Here is a 27,105-nt window from a genome sequence, read left to right as displayed (position 1 = left end):
GTCATTAGGACAGAGGACCGGTTGTTAAATTATTTGAATCCCACCACTGCTGAGAAATATTGGTGTCACACAATAAGCAGGATTCTGACAAACTGAAACAGCTTCACTGACAGGCAATGAGGACTAAACAGCGATTCCTTTATGGAGAGAATTTGAGGGAAATGGAAGAAGCAACTAAAGTTGGAGTCATGACAGTACCTGTCAATCATCTGAAGCTCATCCCAGACAAGTGGACATGAAATGGATTTAAATAACAGGAATACTGATTAAGTTAGGAAAAGCAATTTGATAGTCCAGTTGCCAAGAAAATTGATGGACTTTTCATTGCTGGATGTCTCCAGGAAGAGGCTGCATTACCATTTAATAGGGATACTTTTTTTTTTTGAAAAATAAACTAAAATAAAAAAGGGATGTTTGCCTTGAGTTGAGGGTTGGTGTTGACAGCCAAAATGGTCCTTTACTCTACTGCAATTCTATGATGAGAACTATGTTTCCTGAAAAGAACCTGAGGGGTTTCCCCCCCTCAATTTTCTTTGAAGTAGGGGATGGCAAAGGGAGAGGGGCATCTGATTTGTAGAAAAGAGAAGCAGGCATGAATGAAAGGGAGCTGTTGCACGTGAAAAGGGAAGAAAATGCTTCTGCCTTGCTGCAGGTGAGAACTTGAGAAAAACGAGCGTGGGATTTGCACAGGGAAGACGCAAGGAATCCTTTCTTTTCTCTCATCTATTAGTTTCACTTGGAGGAAACAATCTAGCCCTGCTCAGACTTTACAAAATGTATTAAAAGTCATCACTTGGGCAGACATGAGTCTCTCCTCCTCCTCCTCAAGTTATATTGATGACTAGCTGATAACCCAGCGATGCTCAAGTATTTATTGATAGGGGTAAAATGTCTGGACCAAACATAATTTCTAATTACTATGGGAGATTTTCTCCCTTATCAGAGGGAGCCCCCCTGTGGAGTACTGTGAAGCCGTTACCATGGCAACTGCACTGCGCTGTACAGTAGAAGCCATTTTACAGCAGTACAGTAGAAGCCATTTTAAGGCACAACAGGCTGTATCTCAACAGGACACACCTCCCCGAGGGGTGTTAGAAGTGTCTTACCCCCACAGTATTATTTTCCAGAGAGTAAGTAATCTGTGTACCAAGTTTGGTAGAAATTGCTTGAGGCATTCCAGAGTTATGCTGAAACATATACACATCCACAGCCATATAGATAGATATAGAGATAGATAGATAGATAGATAGATAGATAGATAGATAGATAGATAGATAGATAGATAGATAGATAGATAGAAAGATAGACATAGATGGATATAGATAGATAGATAGATAGATAGATAGATAGATAGATAGATAGATAGATAGATAGATAGATAGATAGATAGATAGAGATAGATAGATATAGATAGATAGAAAGATAGAGATAGATGGATAGAGATAGATAGATAGATAGATAGATAGATAGATAGATAGAAGATAGATAGATAGATAGATAGATAGATAGATAGATAGATAGATAGATAGATAGATAGATAGATAGATAGATAGATTATACTGATGATCAGAGGGCTATCCAGTAACATCTATCATAAGAACATTAGACATTTAATACAGTAAATGTTCATTTCCTTTCCTTTCTCCTCCCCTCCCCTACTCTTCCTGTCTTTTCTATTTCCTTCCCTTCTCTTTCCCCAATTTAGCCCTAAAAGAGAGAAGGGATTGCATGAATCTATGTAATTGTGCCCATATGAGGTTGGATTGTACAGGTTTATGCATAGAAGGGTTCAATTAATTTTATTAGCAATGCTATTTATTACAGGCAATATTTATTATGGTTAGCAAGTGATAAATTTTAATCAGTATTTATCAATGGAATTATGACATGTTACTTACTTAAATATATGTATTTGCAGGGCTGCCTTTAGGCTAAAGTTGAGTGGACACTGGCCTAAGGCATCAAAATGTAGGGGCATCAATGTCACACCACCATCCAAATCATTCCAAAAATACAAAATTTCACACTGACATGAGGTGGCACCTCACTCAACAGCCACTGTGGATAGCAGCTCAATTAATCTTGTATTGCAGGCAATTTATTATTGTTATATTGCTGGTGCGCATATACTGTATGTGCAAATGTATTCATTCATTGGGGGATGGGAATTCCAAGATTGGTACTTGAGAGACCGCCTGCTGCCAATTACCTCCCACAGACCCATTAGATCTCACAGGGTCGGCCTCCTCCGGGTGCCATCTACCAGCCAATGCCACCTGGCTATTACCCGGGGGAGGGCCTTCTCTGTGGCAGCTCCGGCCCTCTGGAATGAACTCCCCGCAGGGATTCGGACCCTCATCTTTCTCCAGGCCTTCCAAAAAGCCGTCAAAACCTGGCTTTGCCGGCAGGCCTGGGGGTGATGAGTTCCCTCCCCTCTCAACATGTATGGTTGTGCGACTGTTGTCTACTTTTATTATTTGTATTTTGTTTTTTATGTTCCCCCTTTTCCCCCTTGAATTGTTCACCGCCCTGAGTCCTCCCGGAGAAGGGCGGCATACAAATAATACAATTCTATTCTATTCTATTCTATCTCTTGTTCATAATGTCAGATGGATATACAGGTAGACCTCGACTTACAACGGTTCATTTAGTGACTGTTCAAAGTTACAACAGCATTGAAAAAACTGACTTATGACTGTTTTCACCCTTTTTTCACCCTTATGGCCATTTTCACACTTATGACCATTGTTTTTCAGCCTTATGACTATTGCAGAATCCCCAGGGACATGTGATCAAAATTCACATGTTTGGCAACTGATTCATATTTATAACGGTTGCAGTATCCCAGGGTCATGTGAAAATCTTTTGCGACCTTCTGACACGCAAAGTCAATCGGAAAACCAGATTCACTTAACAACCATGTTATTAATTTAACAACTAGAGTGATTCACTTAGCAACTGTGGCATTATTTGCATATTGCCCCCAACAATCTGGGGTCCTCGTTTTACCGACTTCGGAAGAGTGGAAGGCTGAATCAACCTTGAGCCCCATCATCATCCAACTCCAGGCTGTGGCAGAGTTTGCCTGCAATACTGCATTCCAACCACTGCATCATCAGTGCTCCTGGGACTTAATATGTGGTGTGTGAATCAAGGATTATTTCCAATATTTTATAATTCTCCTATTGGTCACTGCTTGATTAAACCATAGAGTGAGATGGAAAAAGTGCTGAGAATTAAGTTGAATTGGTTTTTGAGGGCTTGTGGGTGAAAACAATTGCTGCGCGGAAACACATTCTGTTTCCCACTGCAGTGAAGTTGATGTGACTGTATAAGCTTCCTGCGCCATTGATTCCCAAGCAGAGAATCACCATTAATGGCAGGTGCTTTAAGCACTCATCCTAACTATCTGCCCACACATGGCACTGCAGCAATTGAAGGACTAAATTAAATCTCAGAAGATTAAATTAATGATGGAAATCTAAATTATTAATATATTCTAATTGAATATTCTCAGATAAATTATCTAGGCGTTCTCAGCAATATGATTCTACTCGCAGTTTGCTGAGAAATATTCAACCACATAAATACAGCTATTAAAGCTATTCAGGAAAAGAGGAACATTTTCTGCTGCCTAGACAAGCGAATTCAAAATACAAAGAAGCTAAAAAATTTCCTTTCAGATGATTGATTAAATGATAGAGTTGGAGGCAGCTTGAATGATTAAACTACGGTTTTCTTTTTAGTCCCCCTGGTTGAAGCAAAATCCTGTAAAATCTGTAAAATCCCTAGAGTGTGTGTGTGAGTGTATGTATGTATGTGGTATGTATGTATGCATGCATGTATATATATATGTGTGTATACATGCATGCATGCATACATACATACATACATACACACACACACACTGCAATAGATATAATTACAGTGTAATTAGTAAATGCTTTTGAAACAGAAACTCAAGCAGAGTTCATAGAGTAGATCAGTGTTTCTCAATCTTGGCAACTTGAAGATGTCCGGATTTCAATTCCCAAAATTTCCCAGCCAGCATTCGCTGCCTGGGGAATTCTGGGATTTGAAGTCCAGATATCTTCAAGTTGCCAAGGTTGAAAAACACTGCAGTAGATGCAATATTTAATCCATAGTCCTGGGAATATATGTTTAATTGTACGCATGTTGAATGTCTAATATCAAAGAAAATGATGTTTGGGAGTTTTACATTAAAAAAAAATATGTCATGAACCTTCAACGTGATGGACCGGGGTCTTGAGGCCGTTAGGGACTGGATGAGGGCTAACAAGCTTGTACTCAACCCGGAAAAGACCGAGTGGCTGTTGTGTTTCCCTCCCAATAATTTGGCTAGTGTTCCATCACTCAGGCTGGGGGGCCAAACGTTTATACCCCTCAGACAGGGTTCGCAACTTGGGAGTCCTCCTGGACCCACAGCTGACCTTCGACCACCATCTGACGGCTGTGATCAGGGGGGCATTTGCCCAGGTTCGCCTGGTGTGCCAGTTGCGACCCTACCTGAACCGGGAGGCTCTCACAACAGTCACTCAGGCCCTTGTGACCTCTAGGCTGGAATACTGCAACGTGCTCTACATGGGGCTGCCCTTGAAGAGCACCTGACGACTTCAGCTAGTCCAGAATGCGGCCACGCGAGTGATTGTGGGTGCACCTCGGTTCGCCCACATAACACCTATCCTCCGCGAGCTGCGCTGGCTACCTGTTGATCTTCGGGTGCGCTTCAAGGTGCTACTTACCACCCATAAAGCCCTTCATGGTAGTGGATCTGTGTACTTGAGAGACCGCCTCCTGCCAATTACCTCCCTGCGACCTATTAGATCGCACAGATTAGGCCTCCTCCGAGTCCCATCCACCAGTCAGTGTCGACTGGCAACTACACGGAGGAGAGCCTTTTCAGTAGTAGCTCCGACCCTTTGGAACGATCTCCCCATGGAGATTCGTACCCTCACCACCGTCCAGACCTTCAGCACAGCCCTCAAGACCTGGCTATCCCGTCAGGCCTGGGGATAAAGATCGTAATCCGTCCCCACCCGAATGATGAATGTTGTGTACTATTTTTACTTATGTATTGTTTTATGTCTTATTGTCTTGTATTCCCCTCCCTATATATTGTAAGCCGCCCTGAGTCCCCTCAGGGAAATGGGCGGCCTATAAATAATAAAACTAAAAACTAAACTAAACATGGTTTTCATTAAAGTTAAATTTTCCAAATCTTAACTTTAAATTAAGAATCATGATAGCTAAAGGTTCAGGAAAAGGATAACCTCCCAATTTTAGGACTAGTTTTGCCACGGTGGTGAAGGTCTGTAAGGATTCTCAGTCATCCAGGTCGTGGTTGTCCCAAAGGTGCTTTTTCAGGAGGCAACTGGACTTTTTTATTTTTAATTTTGAAGACATTTCACTTCTCATCCAAGAAGCTTCTTCACCTCTGACAGGATAGTGGAGAATGGAGGGATTTATGGGGGGCATGGCCTAGTCAGCCTCCTGCATCATGTTGGGGGGGGGAGGGCATTTTTTGCCCTCCACAGGCTCCGGAGGCTTTCCTCAAGCCTCTAGGACGGCAAAAACTGCTTCCCCTGGGCTCCAGAGGCCCTCTGGAGGCCAAAAACAAGCCAGTTTCTGGACGTCCGGAACCTCCGGTAGGCCCATTTCCCCTCCTCCCCAAGCCTCTGAGTGGACCTGCATGAGTGGTGGGTTTCAAAAATTGTTTGAACCTACTCTGTGGGTGTGCCGCCCATGTGACCGGATATGAAGATGCCGCCGACACTTGTCAGAACCACCTTAAATTACCTCACACACAGCAATGGCATGCATAAGAATATGATGTAAACTTGTTTTTTAAAAGGCATCTTTGGTTTGCGTTAAAACAACTTCAACACACGCAATGTTCTGATTGCACCACAAACGCAGTAGTCATCCTTACCTTTCACAGAGCCACTGAGTTTTATAAATATGAGCATGATAGTGTAGAATAATCATATCCAAGGACCAGTGGTGGGTTTCAAACAATTTTGGAACCTCTTCTGTAGGTGTGGCCTGTTTTCCGGGTCCACTGGTGGAACCTCTTTTAACCAGTTCGGTAGATTTGACAAACCAGTTCTACCGAATAGGTGCGAACTGGTAGGAACCCACCTCTGACCTGCACTTACCTGGAATGATGATCAAGCTGCATTAAAACTCCTGGGAGGGGAGGGGCAGGGTGGGCATGGCCAGCCAAAGATGGTATTTGGGGATTCATCGAACTGGCCAGAATTCTAGCTAGAGGATCTCCTGAACCCTTGCGAGCTCCCAGCAGCCCACCCCTGGGTGTACTGGGTTTTTATATACTGGTGTATTGCCATATCAGTGTTGGTAGCAGTGGTACATTTCTGGTGCATTCACACCATTACAATCTAGAGGTGCTGCTTGTTTTATCCAATTTTTTAAGACACTACTATAAATCTTGTACCAGTGCCAAGGTCTGTTTTCAGATGTTTATGCCAGTTTCTTTCCAGTCTTACATTTTGTCTCCAGCTGCTTGCAGAAACATCCACATAAAAATATCAAAATCATTTTACAGAGATGACGCATTTCTCTCCCCCCCCTCACTCCTTCCCATTACTTTTTTTTTCCACGCATCTAGTGCTGATGAGTCAAATGTCTTTTAGTACAATGCTTTGCCATAGCAGCAGAAATTATGGCTTCAGTTGTCAGCCATAGGCAAAAAAAATATATCTCCCCACCCCAAGAATGATTGTCATCACTGTAATTGGAACCCATCAATTCATCAGCCATAACATGGAGCACTATCACAATTATTAGTTGGTTTAGAGACTTTATACAATCGGTTTTGGGAATGTTTTGGAGCTTTAAGTAGCCACAGTGAAGCCAAACCCCCTTGAAATCCAAATCCAGTTTGCCAGGCATATAACAAAACTGGGACAAGGTGGGGTTCGTTTGGTTTATTTTGGCAGACAATGCTTTCATGAACTCAATTACCGTATTTTTTGGAGTATAAGACGCGCCAAGATTTTGAAGAGGCAAAATCTCTCTCTCTCTCTCTCTCTCTCTCTCTCTCTCTCTCTCTCCCTCCCTCCCTCCCTCTCTCTTTTCTTGTTTTTAAATCAAAAGTTGTGGTTGAAACATCTACGGTGCCCCACCTACTCCTGGGGTGGAATTGTGGAAGACTATTATTATTTGAGAAGTTTGGTGAGATGTTTTGATTTCTCTTTCATATTAATAAATATCTAGACCAGTGATGGCGAATCTATGGCATGCATGCCAGAGATGGCACGCAGAGCCCACTCTGTGGGCATGCACGCTGTCGCCAGCTGCTTTTTTGGGCTCCAGCCTGTGCATGCATGCCACCCAGCTGGTCCAGCTACTCAGTAGGTAGTAACTCGACCGGCCACGCCTCCGAACCAGTTGTATCAGTGGCACCATAGGCCCTGCCATCTTGTTTTTTGCTTCTGAGCATGCAGAATTTTTTCACTACAGTCCATGTGCATGTAGTGCGCATCAAGTGTGTGAGCGCCCAAAGCGCCCGTGTGCCCAAAGTGCGTCCTTGACCGAACCGGCAGTAAAAGAATCCCGAACCCACCCCTGGCATGCATGCACGCTCCAGTTTTGGCACTCAGTGCTGGAAAGGTTAACTATCACTGATCAAGATATTTAGAGCTGGTTGGCCTGAGGACCAGATAGTGGAGTTCCACACTGCAGGTGTTTGCTAGATTGACAGGAGACTCCACCTTCCTCTCCTTGCTCTCTGCTTTCCATCCATCCATCTTTTTGGCTATAATATTGACGTATTATTCTTATAGTGTCCCTTTGTCATTGTTTATTTTACTGCTCTGTATTTTACTTCTGTTCTGTTTACTTCTGCTCTGTTTTCCCTCCTTTACCCGCATTTTTCTTCCTTTTTATTATTATGAAGTATTATAAGCTGCCTAAAGAAGCCTCAAGGTGATATAGGCACCAAATAAGCTTAACAAATAAATAAACTGAAGGAGGGCCATGAATTCATAGTACCGGGTTTTAATAAAATGCCCAGGACTGGCCTTTAAGGAGAGAGATTCTGCACAGAATCTAGCAGCGTGTACTCTGGAAATTGGCCATCCTTGGGGTATCTCTGCTGCAGTGGTGGGTTTCAAAAATTGTTCGAACCTACTCTGCGGATGTGGCCTCCTTTGTGGGAGTGGCTTGCCACCCATGTGACCAGATGGGAGTGGCTTGCCGCCCATGTGACCGGATATGAAGATGCCGATGACATTTGTCAGAACCACCTTAAATTACCTCACACACAGCACTGGCATGCATAAGAATATGATGTAAACTTGTTTTTTACAAGGCATCTTTGGTTTGCGTTAAAACAACTTCAACACACGCAATGTTCTGATTGCACCACAAATGCAGTAGTCATCCTTACCTTTCACAGAGGCACTGAGTTTTATAAATATAAGCATGATAGTGTAGAATAATCATATCCAAGAATAGTGTAGAATAATCATAACCCAGTGGTGGGTTTCAAAATTTTTTGGAACCTCTTCTGTAGGTGTGGCCTGCTTTCCAGGTCCACTGGTGGAACCTCTTCTAACTGGTTTGGTAGATTTGACGAACCGGTTCTACCGAATAGGTGCGAACTGGTAGGAATCCACCTTTGCTCTGCTGTAAGAGGCATGGTGGCTTAGTGGCTTAATGATACTAGAGATGGTCTATGCTTCAGCGATTCGAGTCCTAGCATTGCATGACAGAGTGAGCTCTTGTCACTTGCCTCAGCTTCTGCCCACCTAGCTGTTTGAAAGCATGTTATGAGAGTAGATAAATAAGTACCACTTCAGTGGGAAATGTGGCGGTGTTTTGTGCGGCTGGTCGGATACCCTCCAGTATGAACCTGCCTGGATGTGACACCGGATTATGAGGCAAGAGAAGGCCATGGATGATTTCATCTCCACAGGGAGTTCGTTCCAGAGGGTCGGAGCAGCCACCGAGAAGGCTCTCCTCCGGGTAGTTGCCAGTCTACACTGGCTGGCTGATGGAATTCGGAGGAGGCCTAATCTATGCGATCTTATCGGTCTAGTGGAGGTAATTGGCAGTAGGCGGTCTCTCAAGTACCCAGATCCAATACCATAGAGGGCTTTGTAGGTGACAAGTAGCACCTTGAAGCGCACCCGGAGATCAACAGGTAGCCAGTGCAGCTCGCGGAGGATAGGTGTTACGTGGGTGAAACGAGGCGCACCCACGATCGCTCGCGCGGCCGCATTCTGGACCAGCTGAAGTCGCCGAATACTTTTCAAGGATGCCACTCATCTTTCTGGTGCAGAGCTAGTTTGCCCCATGAGGTACCCCCGGTTAGCACGTGAGTGCAAACTAAATGGACTAGCACTCTTCGACAGGCAAATAACTACTTTGTGCTAATAAATACTGTAGTTTCCTGCCTAATTGTACCACCGACATGGGCTGAATAATTAAATCTCTGCTGTCACTGTTAAGGAGCTCCTGGCAGCTTATAACAGATTTGGGTATCATCTTGCATGGTTTGTATGCTTTTTATTCTGTGCTTTTAAATCTGTTTGCTACAGTTATAGAACAACGCTTGCAATCTCTTTATTCACTGGTGTGCTTATTGTCTCTAGATACGAGGGAACCAATTGCCTGGGCACCTGATCACTGCCCTGACACTTGCCAAAACAATCGCCCTGAGAATCACAACCCAATTGCAAAAGAGTGGACTGCTCCTGAGACAGCCAATGAGAGCTAGCCACTTGATTGTGCTATTGAAAGGAGGCATCCTTTCAAACAACAAAGAGAAGTAACACATCCTTATTATCTAGGCAATTAGGTGATATCCAAGGAAACCGTGTTACCTAAGAGCGATTAACAGGAACAATTTTTTCTTCCATCCAGCTTGAAGTGGGTGGATTTATACATTATTTACTCTTGCGGAATATTGATCAGTCTGCTTCTCCAGAAGAGTGATGGGAGCTAATTTGAAACTCGGTTGTTTGAAACACAATCTATTATTTTCTTAAGAAGACTCTTGAATAAGAACAAGCCATCTTTTCTTTTGGGCTTCAGGCCTGCCACACTTTCTACTGTCTACTTTCTATTGTGGGAAAATGGGAGTGGGGATTATATGGAGTTGGGTAACATGTAGCCATAATAACATTCTTCTTAGAGACTCAAGGTCATCTTTGTCTCTGCACCTGGCCGAAACTGGATGGGAGGAATCTGTCTTCATGGAAGATTGGACCATGTGAGGAACTTGTGGGTGTTGGAGCAGGGTCTTGAATTTTTAACTGGGTGGAGCAAACCTGGAAGCTTTCAGATTTGGGTTTTCCCAGGTGTGCCAACATGGCTCTTTTAATAAATTACAACTTTGAGGAACTTCTTGCTTTGGAATGTGATTTGTTTGAGGATGCTATTTGGCACCCTGACACCATGTTTTACCAGATCCAAAACCGGTTTCTCTTGAAGACTCTTGAATAAGAATAGCCCACGTTTCAAGCAATTAGTTTGCAATGCAGAAAGGGACTGACTCTAGATCTATTGTCAATTTTTCAACACCATTCCTGTAAGTCAGCTGTACTACATTTAATCATGATGGATATCCCAACAATTTGAGCCTCATTACACTTCTGCTGTCCCACGGGAGGAGGGACAGAGTGGAATCCAAATATTGATGCCAAATGGATTGGGTTTGTGGGTTTGTATATTATGGCTGGCTGTGGAAATGGAGCTTGTTTGGATACACAATTCAGACTAACCTGTCCCCCCCCCCCATTACAGTATGAACTCACTTAGACAACACAGTGTCTCTAGCCCTGATCCAGTTAAGTATGTTGTGTGACTGACTTTATGGAACAATTTGCTTAGGTCTCTCTCTAGCTCAGAGCAGAAGCAGAATAAGTAACTTCTCTTGTGGTAATGGGAGTCTGTAGCTTTAGAATCATAGGATCAGAATGGATCTGGGACAGGAGTGAAATTCAGCAGGTTCTGGAGAACTGGTAGCAGAAAGTTTGAGTAGTTCAGAGAACCAGCAAATGCCACCTCTGGCTGGCCCCAGGTTGGAGAGGGAATGGAGATTTTGCAATATTCTTCCCCCAGGAATGGGGAGGGAATGGTGATTTTGCAGTATCCTTTCCCTGGAGTGGGGAAGGAATTGGGATTTTGAAGTATCCTTCCCCTGGAGTGGGGAGGGAATGGAGATTTTGCAGTATCCTTTCCCTGCCACGCTCACCAAGCCATGCCCACAGAACCAGTATTATTATTTTTTAATTTCATCACTGATCTGGGAGGTCTTCTAGTCTAAGCTCATGCCCAAGGCATCAGGGTTGTGTTTGACCTCGGGGTGTGGGGGTGTGGAGGTGTGGCCAGGGTGGACATGGCCAGCTCAATGTCACTCTTGTTGGGGGTGCCTATGGTGGCCTGAGTGCTCTGCCAGTGAGGCCCTCCTGAGCTTTGTTTTCACTGGCAGAGGGTTGCAGGAGGCTGTTGCAGCTGAAAACAGAGCTTGGGAGGGCAGCACACAGCCCTGCCGAGTTCCATTGTTGCTGGCAGAGACACCACAGCCCGGTCCTTTGCTGTTTAGAAGGCAGCTCCGCAGATCAAATCTAAGCACCCCGCTGGCTGGATCCAGCCCGCTAGGCCTTGAGGGCCTAGATTACCCCTGATCTAAAGTGTTGTGGCCCGCCAGCGGAGCTGGCAGCAGATTTGGACTGTGAGGAGGTTGGTGAGGAACATGGGCCAGTCCTGGAGACTGGTCAAGGCTCTGATGAGGGCTCTGCGGCAGAGGCAGAGAGGGGGCCAGGGCCGTCTGACAGTTATCAGCTGCCTTCAGAGTCAGACATCAGTGAGGCAGATGAACAGCTGGAGCCTTTTCCCAGTATACGCATGCACAGACTTGCCAGGCGAAGGGAACAGCTAAGGAACAAGGGTCAAATCAACAAGGGTCGACTTGAGGGTAAGGTCACAGGTGGACAGTGAATCTCTCTCATAGGGAATATAAGAGGAACGAAAGGGGAGGGGTGTTTGCAGGAGACAATTAGTTCATTCCTGCATAAAATGCCAAGTATTGTGGCATCTGAAAGATATTGGCCTGGCCACTCTCTAAGCCTGATAAAGGTTGGTAATTGTGAACTATTTTGAAAGACTGTGGGCCAGGACTTTGCTGGAGAGGAATTCACTGTAAATTAAATAAAAAGGGTCTATCGGGACGAGGGCTCAGCTTCGTGCTGTTGAGGAAGCCTAGGTCAGAACATAAAGGATCATTCTCAGTGAAGATACATCCTGCAGCTGGTTGGTCCCAGAGGAGTAAAATTGCACAAAACCTGGCCTGTGTGCTTTCAGACAATTTCCTCTCCAACCCATTTCCTCCAACCCCATACTAATAAACATATTGTGGAACTTAACATCTAATTGTCTATTACCTTGGGGTGGAAGAAGCACAGGGCTGACTTATGCATCAACTCTGGGCAGTTGATTTGCTTCTTAATTGGCCACTAGCTTCAGAAAAGCTGTTACCAGCAACCGTAGTAACATTTCTCACACGGATCATAGATATTTTAATTTCATTTATTTTTTTAATGACCCTAAATAAAATCCACAGGACCATCTGTTTCTCTTCGTTCAGCCTCAAGGCCCTGAAGAACTGAGGGATGTTTTTTTTTTTCTTGTGTCTCTGGAAAACAGAGGCATTGTTCCGGAACATTCTCTTGATATCCCAAATTTCATAATGCACAGTTGGGTAGTTTCTTAACCAGCTCTCAAAAACAGGTGGTCATCGCTGCTTAATATATAAACTGCAGTTGCCAAGAATGGGAATGGCCAAGATACGATAACCTGTTAGATTTTATCCTTTTGTAATGCTTCATCCTTAATTATGTTTGTATTATGTTCTTAATGGCGCCTGGTTGGATTTACCCTCAGGATGGAGAAAGATTTCAGATTCTCTCCTGGCCTTCCTCATTGATCTCATATGAATCATTCCAATATATCCAAGGTTGCCACAAAGAAGAGGGAATCAAGCTATTCTCCAAAGCACCTGAGGATAAGACAAGAAGCAATGGATAGGATAGGATAGGATAGGATAGGGTAGGGTAGGGTAGGGTAGGGTAGGGTAGGGTAGGGTGGGATGGGATGGGATGGAATGGAATAGAATAGAATAGAATAGAATAGAATAGAATAGAATAGAATAGAATAGAATAGAATAGAATAGAATAGAATAGAATAGAATAGAATGAGTTGGAAGGGACCTTGGAGGTCTTCTACTCCAACCTCCTGCTTAGACAGGAAACCCTACACCACTTCAGACAAATTGTTAACCAACATCTTCTTAAAAACTTCCAGTGTTGGGGCATTCACAACTTCTGGAGGCAAGTTGTTCCACTGATTAATTGTTCTCCCTGTCAGGAAATTTCTCCTTAGTTCTAAGTTGCTTCTCTCCTTGATTAGTTTCCACCCATTGTTTCTTGTCCTGCCTTCAGGTGCTTTGGAGAATAGCTTGATTCCCTCTTCTTTGTGGCAATCTCTGAGATATTGGAACACTGTTATCATGTCTCCCTTTGTCCTTCTTTTCAATAAACTAGCCATAGACAGTTCCTACAATCCTTCTTCATATGTTTTAGCATCCAGCTCCCTAATCATCTTTGTTGCTCTTCTCTGCACTCTTTCTAGAATCTCCAAAGAAGCCAGTCAAGGAGAGAAGCATATCTAGAACTAAGGAGAAATTTCCTGACTTATGAGCTTTTTCACACTTACAAGCATTGTAGCATCCCCATGGTCACATGATCAAAAACTCAAACACTTGGCATTTGACTCATATTTATAGTTGCAGTATGTTGGGGTCATATGATAATCTTTTGTGATCTTCTGACTTCTTTGATTTTAGTACACATTCTGCCAGGCACGAAGGATCAGGACCACATGTTAAGTGAAGCTGTTTATTGCTCATATCTATAACATAAGAATCTATAGTCAACTAACTGGTCTGCACTGAATTGGCACTAGATAAGAGTAAAGACCTCCTCCGAATCCCATCTTCTAGCCAGTGCAAACTGGCAACTACCCGGAGGAGAGCCTTCTCGGTGGCTGCTCCGTCCCTTTGGAACAAACTCCCACCCTCCAGTCCTTCCGCGCCGCTTTAAAGATCTGGCTGTCCCGGCTGGCCTGGGGTTAAGATTGTAGCCCCACTTGAATTGTGCGATTGTTGTGTTTTCTTTTTAACATGCTGTATTGTCTATTGTTTGTCTTCTCCCCCTTCCTCTTTTGAATTGTGAGCCGCCCTGAGTCCCCTCAGGGAAAAGGGCGGCATACAAATAAAGGCAAAACAAAACAAACAAACAAACAAACAAGAGAAATCGAGGTGGGTTGAACCTGAACCACTTGTGGGAATGTAACGATTCTAGGCTGAGTCCTCTCTTGACTCCACCCCCAGTCTCTCTCTGTCCTTCTCCTGCACATTAAACACAACTGCTTTGGACTCACAAAACACAGAAACAGGATTTTAAAAAAAAAAAAAATCAGAGAAAAATATTCAGACATTCCCAGATAATTGAGCACCTGGTTATAAATTACATTCATTATTTATTTCCCAATTTTGCAGGATCATAAAATATGCATAAAAATAGTTCCATTTGAAAAAAAAAGGGAAGTTTCGTGATAGAAGTTACAGTAGTAGGCACGGATCTCAGGAAGCAGAGGGAGAAAAGCAAAATGCAGAGATCCCTCCTCTTTGATTTTATTTGATTAGCTCAATTGGATTTATTTATTTCAATGAGTGTGTATGCCATTTCTCTATCAGTGATAATCAGGGTTGAGAGAAGCTGCATAAAACAGCATTTGGAGTTATGCAAATTTCACAACCAGATTTGGATATCCATCTAAAAGTTGCACCTGAGGGTAATTTAAAGTGAGGAGCAACCCTGAGTATGTATGTATTTCCTTACAACTGGTGCAATAATTCCTGTTTTCAAATACATGTTTCTATTTTGCTCTCTTTTCAAGATGTTTAATTAGCAAATCCAGCATTCCCCCCCCCCCCTAATTTGCCATAGGTTATGGCAAGAGCAGTCTAACAGATTTGTCACCTGAGATGGGAAGTTGATCTGCACACAGGTCCCCTCATTTTCAGTTGTCATCTACACACTTCTTCCAGATGACAACAGTGCTGCCACTTATCCTGTAACCAGCCAACTCTCTTTTAGATATTAATCTGAAAGATTCATTTGAATAACACATTGTGAAGTAGTGGCAATGACTGTCTTAATTTGATTTTAACAGGTTCATGTGTGGTGGGGTAGTCTGGATTCCCAGGAAGGAAAGGCTGAAATCCAGAGAAGTAAGAGACAGCCACATTCAGGCAGTTGCTGTGGGAGAAAGCGGATGAAGACAGCTCCTCCTTTACAGTTTCCAGAGTATATATTTTATGATGCAAATACACTGCTTTAATTTGGCAAGATTTAGGTGTATATAGGTGAGGAACAATAAAGAAAACTGCTTTGCAGTAACTCTTATCAAACTAAAGCAAACTACTTACATCACTAGCATCAGTGCTAGAAGGGAATGGGGTTTTCTTCTCTGTTTATATACAAGTGGCTTGCCCTTTCAGTTTTTGTGAGTATTCTTAACAGTGATGTAGGAGATGATCAGGCTAAACCCGAGGGAGAGGTCCCTTTGCACCCACAAGAGATCTACGTCTAGCCCACCTTGAATTCCTCCTTCTCTTACCGCCCACTAATTTCCCTTGGCTGTTAGTAGTTCAGATTCTTGTAGAATGTTTAAGCTTACAATACCCATTTGAATTGCCTGGATGTCCTCATTTTTCTGGTGCTTTACAAGTTCCTTGCTTAGGTTGTTATTTACTATTTGATTGTTTGTCTGAGATGGTAGTTCCTTGATTGCTGCATTCTTTACTACTTGAGTGTTAGCTGAGTGTCTAGTATTAAACTTGCTGTTAACCTCTCATTATCTGAGGGTTGATTGCTGGCAAGGAGATATTGTGCTCTTTAAACTTTTTGATTGACTCCTTTGAATGGTATATGGACATTGTTTATCTCTGTGTGTGCCTACTGATGGCTGTTTTATCTGAGTGCCAGGCTTCAGACATTTCTTTATGTGTTTGGTGAAAGAAACTTCATCAAGGCATGCCTTGGGATTCTTTTGCAGTTGTTTTCTTGGGAGAAAAAGGGGCAGAAAGAAAAAGCAAAAAAAGAAAAAAGAAGAAGAAGAAGGCTTGCTAGTCCTGCAATCAACAAAGCTTGCCTGATAATAGACAAAATACCATCTGTTGTTTTCCCACTCATGTAGTTAGAGGTTAATGCATTCAGGAACATTACATACCAAATAGCACGTTCCACTGAGAACAATGGCCTGTGACTGGAAATTTCATTCTTTTCTAGAAATAGGTTTCATAAATGTTCAGAAATATTTATTGAGTTCCGCAGAGGGAACTCAACTTTCTTTGTAGGTCCCCATTCCTCGGCTACAGGGTTATAGTTGAGCCAATTTGTTCTAGTTGCAGGTTTCCCAAAAGACTAGAGACCCTCTGTTAAATTCTGCATGTTGGGGAACCTACAGAAAGTTTCTCACATCAGCAATGTATCTCTAGGACCTTACATGCTTAAATAAACCAAGAACGTTTAGAAGAAATGTCAAAACGATACCTGTTATGTGCAATCAAAATGCTGCCTGTTTTTTTTGGGGGGGGGGGCCTCTCATACCTTAACTATAGCCTACAAACACACTTACTCCCATGGAGATTCTTCAGAAATAATGATAGTGGGCTTTACCAAAAGAGAAACTTTCTGCCCTTAACCATGTTTTCTCTTCTTAAAAACTTCCAGTGTTGGAGCATCCACAACTTCTGGAGGCAAAGTTATTCCACTGATTAATTGTTCTAACTGTCAGGAAGTTTTCTCCTTAGTTCTAGGTTGCTTCTCTCCTTGATTAGTTTCCACCCATTGCTTCTTGTCCTGCCTTCAAGTGCTTTGGAGAATAGTTCGACTCCCTCTTTTTTGTGGCAACCACTGAGATATTGGAAGACTGCTATCATGTCACCCCCAGTTCTTCTTTTCATTCAACTAGACATACCTAATTTCAGCAACTGTTCTTCATATGTTTTAGCCTCCAGTCCCATAAATATCTTTGTTGCTCTTCTCTGCACTCTTTCTAGAGTCTCAACATTTTTTTAAAATCATGGGGATCAAAACTGGATGCAGTATTGCAAGTGTGGCCTTACCAAGGCATTATCAAGTGGTACTAACACTTCATGTGATCTAGATTCTATCCCTCTGTTAATGCAGCCAAGGATTGTGTTGGCTTTTCTGGCAGTGTTGGCTTTTTTGAAGAGCTAAGTTCTCTGGCTGTAGTCCTGGCCACTTTTGATGCCCTTCTCCTGCTCTTCTATCTTCATTCAGAACAGTTTCAACGTCTGAAAAGAATTCTACTATTCAGGGATGGGCTGCTGGGGGTTCACAGGGATTCAAAAGAAACTCTAGCTAAGATTCTGTGCAGCTTGGAGAACCCCCCAAATCCCACTCCTGGCTGGCCCCGCCCACCCCATCCCTCCCAGGAGTCCCCACACGGCCCGTTTTAGATGCAGGTAAGTGCAAGGTGCACAGGGAGGCTTGGGGAGGGCAAAAAATGGGCCTAGCGGAAGTTCAGAGAGGCCAGAAATGGGCCTGTTTCAGGCCTCCGGAGCCCAGGGGAGACCATTTTTGCCCTCCCGGAGGCTTAAGGAAAACCTCCATAGCCCGAGGAGGACAAAAATGCACCCCACCCCCATGGTGCAGGAGGCCGATTAGGCCACACCCACCATGGCCACGCCCATCCAGCAGCCAAGCAGATAACTCCTTGCTAAAAATTTTGAAGCCCATCCCTGTTACTATCTCTGGTCTCTGGCATACTCAAAGTATTGCTTAATGAAACCCATGCATTAGTGGAGAAACACGGGCCCATTTCAGGAATGAAGCGAGATTGCAGCTGACAGGGGGGTTGAATACATTTGCAAGAATAACATGGCCCTGCTTGTTTCATTTACCATATTTTCCCCGAGAATGAAATGCGTTAATAAACAGAGCATTATAGCTCATCTTAGCTGAACAGGGAAAGGGCTGCATTTCAAGCTTCTGTGGGTCACATCCAGCTTCATTCAGCCACTGCCTGGCTAAAAATACTGACAAGCAGCTAATCAACTTCCCACAAAGTGGAGCTTTGCATACTTCACAATAGGGAACCAGATCAAGAGGTAAGAGCTGGAAGAAACAATTACACCCCACCCCCCCCACCCCCCGATTTCAAACGAATTCAACCTATTTTAAACAAATAGTGTGAGAATACATTTGGCTTCAGAAAGCCCGATACAAACACTTAGTCCTTAAAATGGCACATTCATTTGTAGTACGCTGAATATCTTCCATTCCCAATGGGCTCAAGCGAATACACTGTTTATTTTCCCAGATATTGGCAAAATGCAAACCATTGTTTTTTAATTAAAGGGCAGGTGAATTGTTGGCATATTAAATTAGCCTCAAAGTGAAATGGGCGGCAAACAAATCAAATAAATAAATCAAGTACCGTATTTTTCAGAATATAAGACACACCTTTTTCCGCCAAAAAAAAAAAGGGTGAAAATCTGGGTGCGTCTTATACACTGAATACAGCATTTTTTGATGCTGTATTCAGCATCTTTGGCCTACCAAAACCCTGCCCCCTTTGCAAAAATGGACATGGAGAGGTTTGGGAGGCTTGCAAAATACTCCGGGGGGGGGCTAAGGAGGGCAAAATAAGCAAAAAATGGGCCATTTTTGCTCATTTTTGCCCCCTTCAGCCTCTAGGAGCACCCTTCAAGCCTTCCAAAGCCTCTACATGCCCCCACTTTTTTTGGCAAAACCCAGCCCATTTTTGTGAAAAACAGTCCACTTTTTACTAACTTTTGCCCCCCCAGCCCCCAGGAACACTTTACAAGCCCCCCAAAGCTCTTCTTTACCTCTTCAAAATCAAGGTGCGTCTTATACTCCGGTGCATCTTAGAGTCTGAAAAATACGGTATTTCTATTTGCACCAGGCATCACTGTATAGAATTGAGAATCACTGGTTTATAAATATAGCTTCTTATGTTTAGGAAGCTCATGAAAACATGCTTATGCTGCAAGCAGGTAGCATGGTGGGCATACAATTGATATTCATTCTTTATATCATGCTGAAAAACTTAAAAAATGTATGTACACCCAATAAAAGAGAATATGTGTAGCTCAGGCTAGACCCACGGAGTCCTAAGTGCTCTTTGTGCTTAGTTGTTTTCTTGCAGAAGTTTCATTACCCATCTCGGTAACATCATCAATGCTAGTGAGTAAGGAGTTTGCTCCCTATTTATATACATTAGCACTGATAATTATCTCTCCAGTCAGGTAATGAAGTGTCTTCAAGCTAAGAACCAGGTTTAGAGAGCACCTGGGACTAACATACTTACCAGTGACGTGCGGTGAGGTTTATGGCTGGTGAGGCAAGCGGGCAAAAGCCACTGTATGGCGGACACGGCGGCAGGGCTTTAAAGTCCCGGCGCCATGTCCGCCATCCCGCTCCCAACGGCGCTCATCTTCCAGACACCTGGAGCCAGGCCCGCCCGGGCCACGGGGTGTTTGGAGGGGGAAGGCAGGATTGGAGACGCGGGAGGTGGAAGAGCCGGCAATGGTCCTCCGTCACAGTCGAGCGAGCAACGGGCCCTTCCAAAAAGCACAAGGAGAACCCGAGGCCGGTGCTGTGTTATATTAAACAAATAAAAGTGGCGGCTCCGGGAATAGGCAGATCAGCTGCTTTTATCTACGGTAGAGGCAAAAGCCGCCCTGCCACTATGTCCAAATTAAAGCCCTGGCCTACTGTTATGTCCAAAAGCCCTGCCAGCCACTATGTCCCACATAAAAAATAAAGTGCCTGCCCGTGCGCCAGAAGAGGCGGGTAAAACACACACACACACACACACACACACACACACACACACACAGACAAATTACTTACAATAATACAAATTACAATTACTTACAAATTACATTAATTTTGAATTCCTCCCCCCTCTCTCGGATCCACATACCTTTTCCAGCTGTGTCACAGAGGATTTCAACTCTGCTCTTGTCTGCCATGATGAAAATGTAAAAAAATGTAAAAAGAAAAAGGCAAAAGCTGCTGAGGTCAGGCTGGGTTAGCTGCTGCCAGAGCCTCCAATGGATGACTCTGCTTAACTGTTTTAAAAAGCCTCTAAAAAAATGCCCTCTGCAGGAGGAGGCGAGAGAACCACATGCCTCATCTACATAAGGAATTTTTCGCCTTTTAACCCTTGCTTAACTTTGCTCAAGTGATCATAAAGATAGACTAAATGAGGACATGGTTCTCTCGCCTTAAACAGTTAAGCACTAAGCAGAGTCATCCACTGTGACTCTGGCAGCAACTACCTCAGCCTTTTTCCTTTTAATTTTTTTTCTTTTCATGATGACAGTGGTGAGACCCTGCCTCCCCTAATTGCATGTCACTGATACTTACACACAATTATGCATAGACAAAGTTGCATATTTTCAAACATACTGTCTTTACCATTGATTTGTTGCAAACAAAGAGATATAATGCAATGTATATTTCATGGTTTATGGGAAAATGTAGCAGGAGCACCAATGGTTGTTTAAGTTCCCCAAATGTACGGTTAAAACATATTTTTTTCATTACGCTAAAATATATTTATGTTGGATCCAATTGGAACCTGAAATGAAGTCTCTCAAGAAATGCTAAGGCTATAGGCTTGCCTAGTAAATTAAAAAAAATCCCAAGAAAGGATTACCAATCAATTTTTGTTTGTTGCAAAAAGAAAAAGATAAAAGAAAGAAAGAAAGAAAGAAAGAAAGAAAGAAAGAAGGGAGGGAGGGAGGGAGGGAGGGAGGGAGGGAGGAAGGAAGGAAGGAAGGAAGGAAGGAAGGAAGGAAGGAAGGAAGGAAGGAAGGAAGGCCTTAGAAGAGTGAGGAAAATCCTCAGGGACAATTCACACCCTGGTCATCCCTTCTTTATCAGGAAGGAGATATAGAAGCATAGGCAGCTGCACAAACAGGCTGAAGAACAGTTTTTATCCGTGGGCTGTCAGACTCCTGAATGAAACATAACTCTACAACAACATAGTATGATTGACTTGTGGGGCATGCGAGACATGCAATAAATTCACATGGTACAATAGGACGGGGTGTTTTTTAGTAGGATTCACTGGGCTAGGGATTTTTTTTGTCTTTCACTGTGAGTTGTATTGTGTTGTGCACAAAGGGAGGCTCAGCCAATCTAATTGTATACATGTTGTACTCTGACAATAAAGGTTTGAACTGAATTGAAAGGAAGGAAGGAAGGAAGGAAGGAAGGAAGAAAGGAAGGAAGGAAGGAAGGAAGGTAAGGGAAAAATAATAAGTCAATGTAGCCATCAAAAGTCAGCTTTGATTGCATCCAATGGATTTCTTATACAGTAGAGCAGCAGAGCAGGGGTGAGGAAGCATGGCCCCCTTTATGACTTGTGGACTTCAACTCCCAGAATTCCTGAGCCGGCTGGCTCAGGAATTCTGGGAGTTGAAGTCCACAAGTCATAAAGAGGGTCATGCTTCCTCACCTCTGCATCAGAGGTGATATTCAGCAGGTTTTGATCAGTTCTGGAGAACCGGTAGTGGAAATTTTGAGTAGTTTGGAGAAACGGTAAATACCACCTCTGGCTGGCCCTGCCCCCATCTATTCTCTGCCTCCCGAGTCCCAGCTGATCGGGAGGAAATGGGGATTTTCCCCCTGGATTGGGTGAGAGTGGAGATTTTACAGTATCCTTCCCCTGCCACGCTCACCAAGCCACACCGACGAAGCCACACCACACCTGCCAAGCCACGCCCACAGAACCAGTAGTAAAGATTTTTGAATCCCACCACTGCTCTGCACATAGAGGTAGAGAAAGCAACAGAACTTGCAGCTCTCAAAAAAAACAAACCCCTGTAAAATAACAGATCTGAGACTCAAAAATGGTAGAACTGAAAAGTGGAAAAAAGATCATTCAAATGCATGGAGTTCTTTTTGCTCTTGGTAGTTCTTCTCCCTTGCATTATCGACAGCTGGGGTAACACTACTTACTCCATCACTTGCCACAGACCGAATATATATTAAACCAGTAGGAAACCTATAGCTATTTAGATGTTGCTGAACTACTGGCATCCATCACCATTAGCTATGCCACCTGGGGCTCCTAGAGACGGTTAGTTCTTTCTCGCTCTTTTTTTTGGGGGGGGGGAGAAAATTGTAAGAGCTGCTTCAAGAGGCTGAACATCTGCACTGCCTTTTAAGCACCCTTCCTAAACCTACGGCAGATTGAGGATGCGAATGTTCAGATGTAATTTATGTGATCGAGTCTGCTCGCACCTTGGGGGATTAAACCAACCATTTGTGTGTGTGTGTGTGTGTGTTTTGTTTCTGAACGTCAGGCACTTGGCGAGGCAACGGCTAATCAGTACCGAGCAGATAATGACTGCATTCATTTTAACCCTGGAAAGGACTCGCTAAGCATTTATTTCTTGACAAGGCTGCAAATGATCCATCCTCATTTTCTCCAATTATTTCCTGAAATTTCTTGCAATTATGCCCCAATTTTATTCCAGAGGACAACTTGACAAAAATGTGTGCTCCTCTTGTCGCCTTCTTGTTTTATTTGGAATTTGCTTTTAAAACAGCAAAAGCTTCGTGGATGTGGCATTCTGTTATACATTTTTACTACAGTTCCTGGCATCTGATACATCCATTTTTTTTCTCCCCACCCGTACAGTTTTAACTTTCTTTATGCTGTGTTTTATAAATGTTTGGGTTGGTGTGAAATGCCCGCTCTGAATAATGTGTCATTTCCAAGGGAGGGTGTGTGTGATAAGTGTTACTGAAGATGTGGTGTGATTTACAGACTCACTAACTTGATGAAGGGCATTTTGACCAGTGACAAAATGTTTCACTCACATGTGCATCTAAATGATAACAACAGTCCATCAGGAGGGCATGAATGAATATGTTGGTGGGAGAAGACAAATGGGTTATGAACTGGCAATCAGTTTGTTCCCATCCAGCTGAAGAAATGAAACAATCGGATTTCTGCCAGATGTGATCATTGTTAGTTGAGCAGCATATGAGGCTTAAAAAGAGGACAAGAGAAATGATCAAAGAATTTTGGTGCCCAATGTATGCCATACCGAGGCTTGGTGGTACAGTGGTTAGAATGCAGTACTGCAGGCTAATTCTGCCAACTGCCAGCAGTTCGATCCTGACAGGCCTGAAAGTTGACTCAGCCTTCCATCCTTCTGAGCATTTTTTTTTTTTTTTTGCCATTTGGTACTGTCCATGGACAGTAAAATACACTTGCTCCTTGGGAAGAAAGCTATGGCAAATCTAGACAGCATACTAAAAAGCAGATATATCACCCTGCTAACAAAAGTGCATATATTCAAGGCTACGGTTTTCCCAGTTGCAATGTATGGATGTAAAAGTTGGACCATAAGAAAGGCTGAGCGCCAAAGAATGGAGGCCTTTGAACTCTGGTGCTGGAGAAGACTCCTGCGAGTCCCTTGGACTGCAAGGCAATCAAACCGGTCAGTCCTAGAAGAGATCAACCCTGACTGCTCTTTAGAAGGCCAGATCCTGAAGATGAAACTCAAGTACTTTGGCCACCTAATGAGAAGGAAGGACTCACTAGAGAAGAACCTAATGGTGGGAATTATTGAGGGCAAAAGAAGAATGGGATGACAAAGAATGAGGTGGCTGGATGGAGTCACTGAAGCAGTCGGTGTGAGCTTAAATGGACTCTGGGGGGAGGCTTGGAGGAATATTGTCCATGGGGTCGCGATGGGTCAGACACGACTTCGCAATTAACAACAACAATCGGTGCATTCATATTCATCAGTAACTATTGAATGGCACATCCTTGGAAAGCATAAACAGCCAGTTCATACCATCGGACAAATCTCGCCTTGAGTCCAGCTTGGAAGTCTACTGTTTCTTTCTAAAGATAACCCACCAAACAAGCTTTGGGAAACGTCATCTCCATTGAACTTAAAGAGAGGTGCAGTGTATTCTGGCACTCTACTTACCCTAACCAGCTGCTGTGGGAAGGGTCCTCTCGAATTTTCTGGCACGTTGATGGGTGGGATGACCCAATCTCGCTTTTGACGCCTGAGTCCATAAGAATTCTGGTGATGACGCCACGGGAGCAAAACGTTGCCAGGTTCTTGAAGGTCTGCTGTCATGTTCTTTTTTCCTTTCTGTTGATTTGGGAAAGAAGGGAGGGGGAGGGGAAAGTCTCATTATTTGCTTTTCATGGAGTCTCATGAAACAACAGCAAACAAAAACAAGGAGTCAGTTGTTGTTGTTCTTATTGTTTGTTTTTGCTCTCCCGCGCGTGAGAGAAAAATCGCTTGTCAGAACCGTTGTTATGTTGAGGCTTATTTGAGCTGGAAGATTCCTAGGAAAAAAAATAATAATATTGTTCTTATAATAAAGCAAACATTTCTGCATTACAGCAGCGTGGGGTGCTTTTATTGACATCTGTGCTGTGGCTTCATTTTTTACTCATGTTTGGAGCTGTCATTAGACAATCAAGCCTTCTTTCACGACGGATTGTCTTCATTATACCAGTGGCTGGAAGCTTGATCAGCTCCTTTGAGGATGAAAATCTGCCGATTTCTAATAAATACAATAAATCACAAGAGCCAAAGGGAACAAACCACAAATAGTCGCAGCATTACCGGAGGGAGGTCAAACACCATTATAAATGAGTATTCGTCAATAGCTCTGAATTTGAAACTAGGTGTCAGGCCTGCAGCGGTTCCTTTAAGAATCTTTGGCCTGCCACACTCTCATTAAGGGGGGGGAATTATTAAGCGTGACCCATCAAAACCGCGCTAGACTAAGCCGCGCCCGATTAAACCGCGTCGCTGATGTCATCAACAGGGTGACAACAGCCAGCGCGGAGAAAGAAGGGCGCTTTAAATAGCGCTTTGAAAGCAAGCTGATTCAACTTAAGGTAAGGGTTAGGTTTAGGTTTAGGGTTAGGTTTAGGTTTAGGGTTAGGGTTAGGGTTAGGGTTAGGTTAAGGGTTAGGATTAGGTTTAGGTTTAGGTTTAGGGTTAGGGTTAGGTTAAGGGTTAGGATTAGGTTTAGGGTTAGGTTAAGGGTTAGGTTTAGGATTAGGTTAAGGGTTAGGTTAAGGGTTAGGTTTAGGTTTAGGTTTAGGTTTAGGGTTAGGGTTAGGGTTAGGGTTAGGGTTAGGGTTAGGTTAAGGGTTAGGGTTAGGGTTAGGTTAAGGGTTAGGATTAGGTTTAGGGTTAGGTTAAGGGTTAGGTTTAGGGTTAGGTTTAGAGTTAGGTTAAGGGTTAGGTTTAGGGTTAGGTTTAGGGGGTTAGGTTTAGGTTTAGGGGTTAATTTTAGGTTTAGGTTTACAGCGTGCTTCTGTCTCCACGCTGTTGTTGCCCTGTTGATGACGTCAGCGACGCGGTTTAGTCGGGCGCGGTTTAGTCGGGCGCGGTTTTGTGGTGGAACCATTAGCAAGGGGTAGAATGTGTTGTTTTCAAAATAGAAAATTCCTTTCTAGAAGCTCAAGGACATCTTTTGTCTGCCAAACCTTTGCACCTGATCGGAAGCAGTTGGGTGTAGATGCTAGCGTGGAAGAAGAAGATTGGACCATGTGATGGACTGTGGGTGTGGGGACAAGATCATGAACTTTTAATTGGGTGGGATTCTGATGTAACTCCCAGAATTGGGATTCCATAGCACAATGTCAACATGCCTGTCTTATTAAATTGGAATTTTAAGGATAGTTTTATCTTTGACTCTGATTTAATTCTGCATGATATTTGGAACGCTGACACTAGGATTGAAAGTCATCAGGAAAGATCCAAATACCTAAAAAAGGTAAAGGTTCCCCTCGTACATATGTCCTAGTCGTTCTGACTCTAGGGAGAGGTGCTCATCTCTGTTTCAAAGCCAAAGAGCCAGCACTGTCCAAAGACGTCTCCATGGTCATGTGACCGGCATGACTAAATGCCGAAGGCGCATAGAATGCTGTTACTTTCCCACCAAAGTAGTCCCTATTTTCTCTACTTGTATTTTTATGTGCTTTCAAACTGCTAGGTTGGCAGAAGCTGGGACAAGTAACGGGAGCTCACTCCGCTACGTGGCACTAGGGATGCGAACCGCCAAACTGCCGACCTTTCTGATCGACAAGCTCAGCATCTTATCCACTGAGCCATCACGTCTGTGTCAATATGCCTAGTCCTCAGCTTACAACCACAACTGAAACCAGAATTTCCATTGTGAAGCAAGATGGTTGTTAAGCGAGTCATTCAAATTTTATGACCTTTGCCACGATTGTTAAGGGAATCACGGCAGTTGTTAAAGGAACCGTGCAATCAGGTGAATCTGGCTCTACTTGGGAAGGTTACAAATGGCGATCACATGATCCCATGGCCCTGCAATTGTTGTAAATACATGCCAATTGCCAAGCACTTGACTTTTGGTCAGGTGACTGTGGGAAGGCTGTAATGGTCGTATGTGTGAGGAATGGCTTTAAGTCACTGTTTTCAGAGCCGTTGCAACTTTGAATGATTGCTAAATGATTGGTTGTACGTCCCAGTCTACATACTACTTGAACATCAGAGGTGGGTTTCTACTGGTTCGGACCAGTTCGGCCAAACCAGTAGTGGTTTGCCGGCCTGGGTTGCTGGAACCAGCAGTGACCCAGGCCTGCCACACCTCTGAACCGGTTCCCTGGTCAGGATGGCATGTTTTTTTTTTTTCATTTTTAAATGTTCTGCGCATGTTCAGACCTATTTATGGGCAACTGTGTACATGCACGGAGCGTGCAACTGGTGTGTGTCCAAGCGAAGCATGCACATGTGCACAAAATTGCACACACACTGAACCGGCAGTAATGCCGGCAGCAATCTGCCCCTGTTGTACATGACCAGTTTATCACAGCTAGGAAGAAGGAGGGCGCCATTTTGGTCTGGTGCTGAAGACACCCGTCTAGAAACAACCAGGAGACAGTGAGTTCTAGTTCCATCTTAGCTATGAA

General features: G+C 43.6%; 1 protein-coding gene across 2 annotated transcripts in view; it reads right to left on the bottom strand.

Moving 5' to 3' along the window:
- The window catches only part of CDH4 (cadherin 4), a 1,112,351-nt gene that overhangs the window by 320,301 nt on the left and 764,945 nt on the right, over window positions 1-27,105 (bottom strand). For both annotated transcript variants that reach the window (XM_087720535.1, XM_087720536.1), the window contains exon 4: window positions 24,125-24,295. In XM_087720535.1, the coding sequence (XP_087576661.1) occupies window positions 24,125-24,295 (171 nt within the window). The remainder of the gene's footprint in view (window positions 1-24,124; window positions 24,296-27,105) is intronic.

This window comes from Thamnophis sirtalis, unplaced genomic scaffold (genome assembly GCF_051295495.1).
Source record: "Thamnophis sirtalis isolate CommonGarterSnake01/CBP01778 unplaced genomic scaffold, rThaSir2_p1.2 scaffold_7, whole genome shotgun sequence".
NCBI classification, from domain to species: Eukaryota; Metazoa; Chordata; class Lepidosauria; order Squamata; family Natricidae; genus Thamnophis; species Thamnophis sirtalis.
Note: the sequence above shows the minus strand (reverse complement) of the source record. Positions and strands in the feature narration are given on the sequence as shown.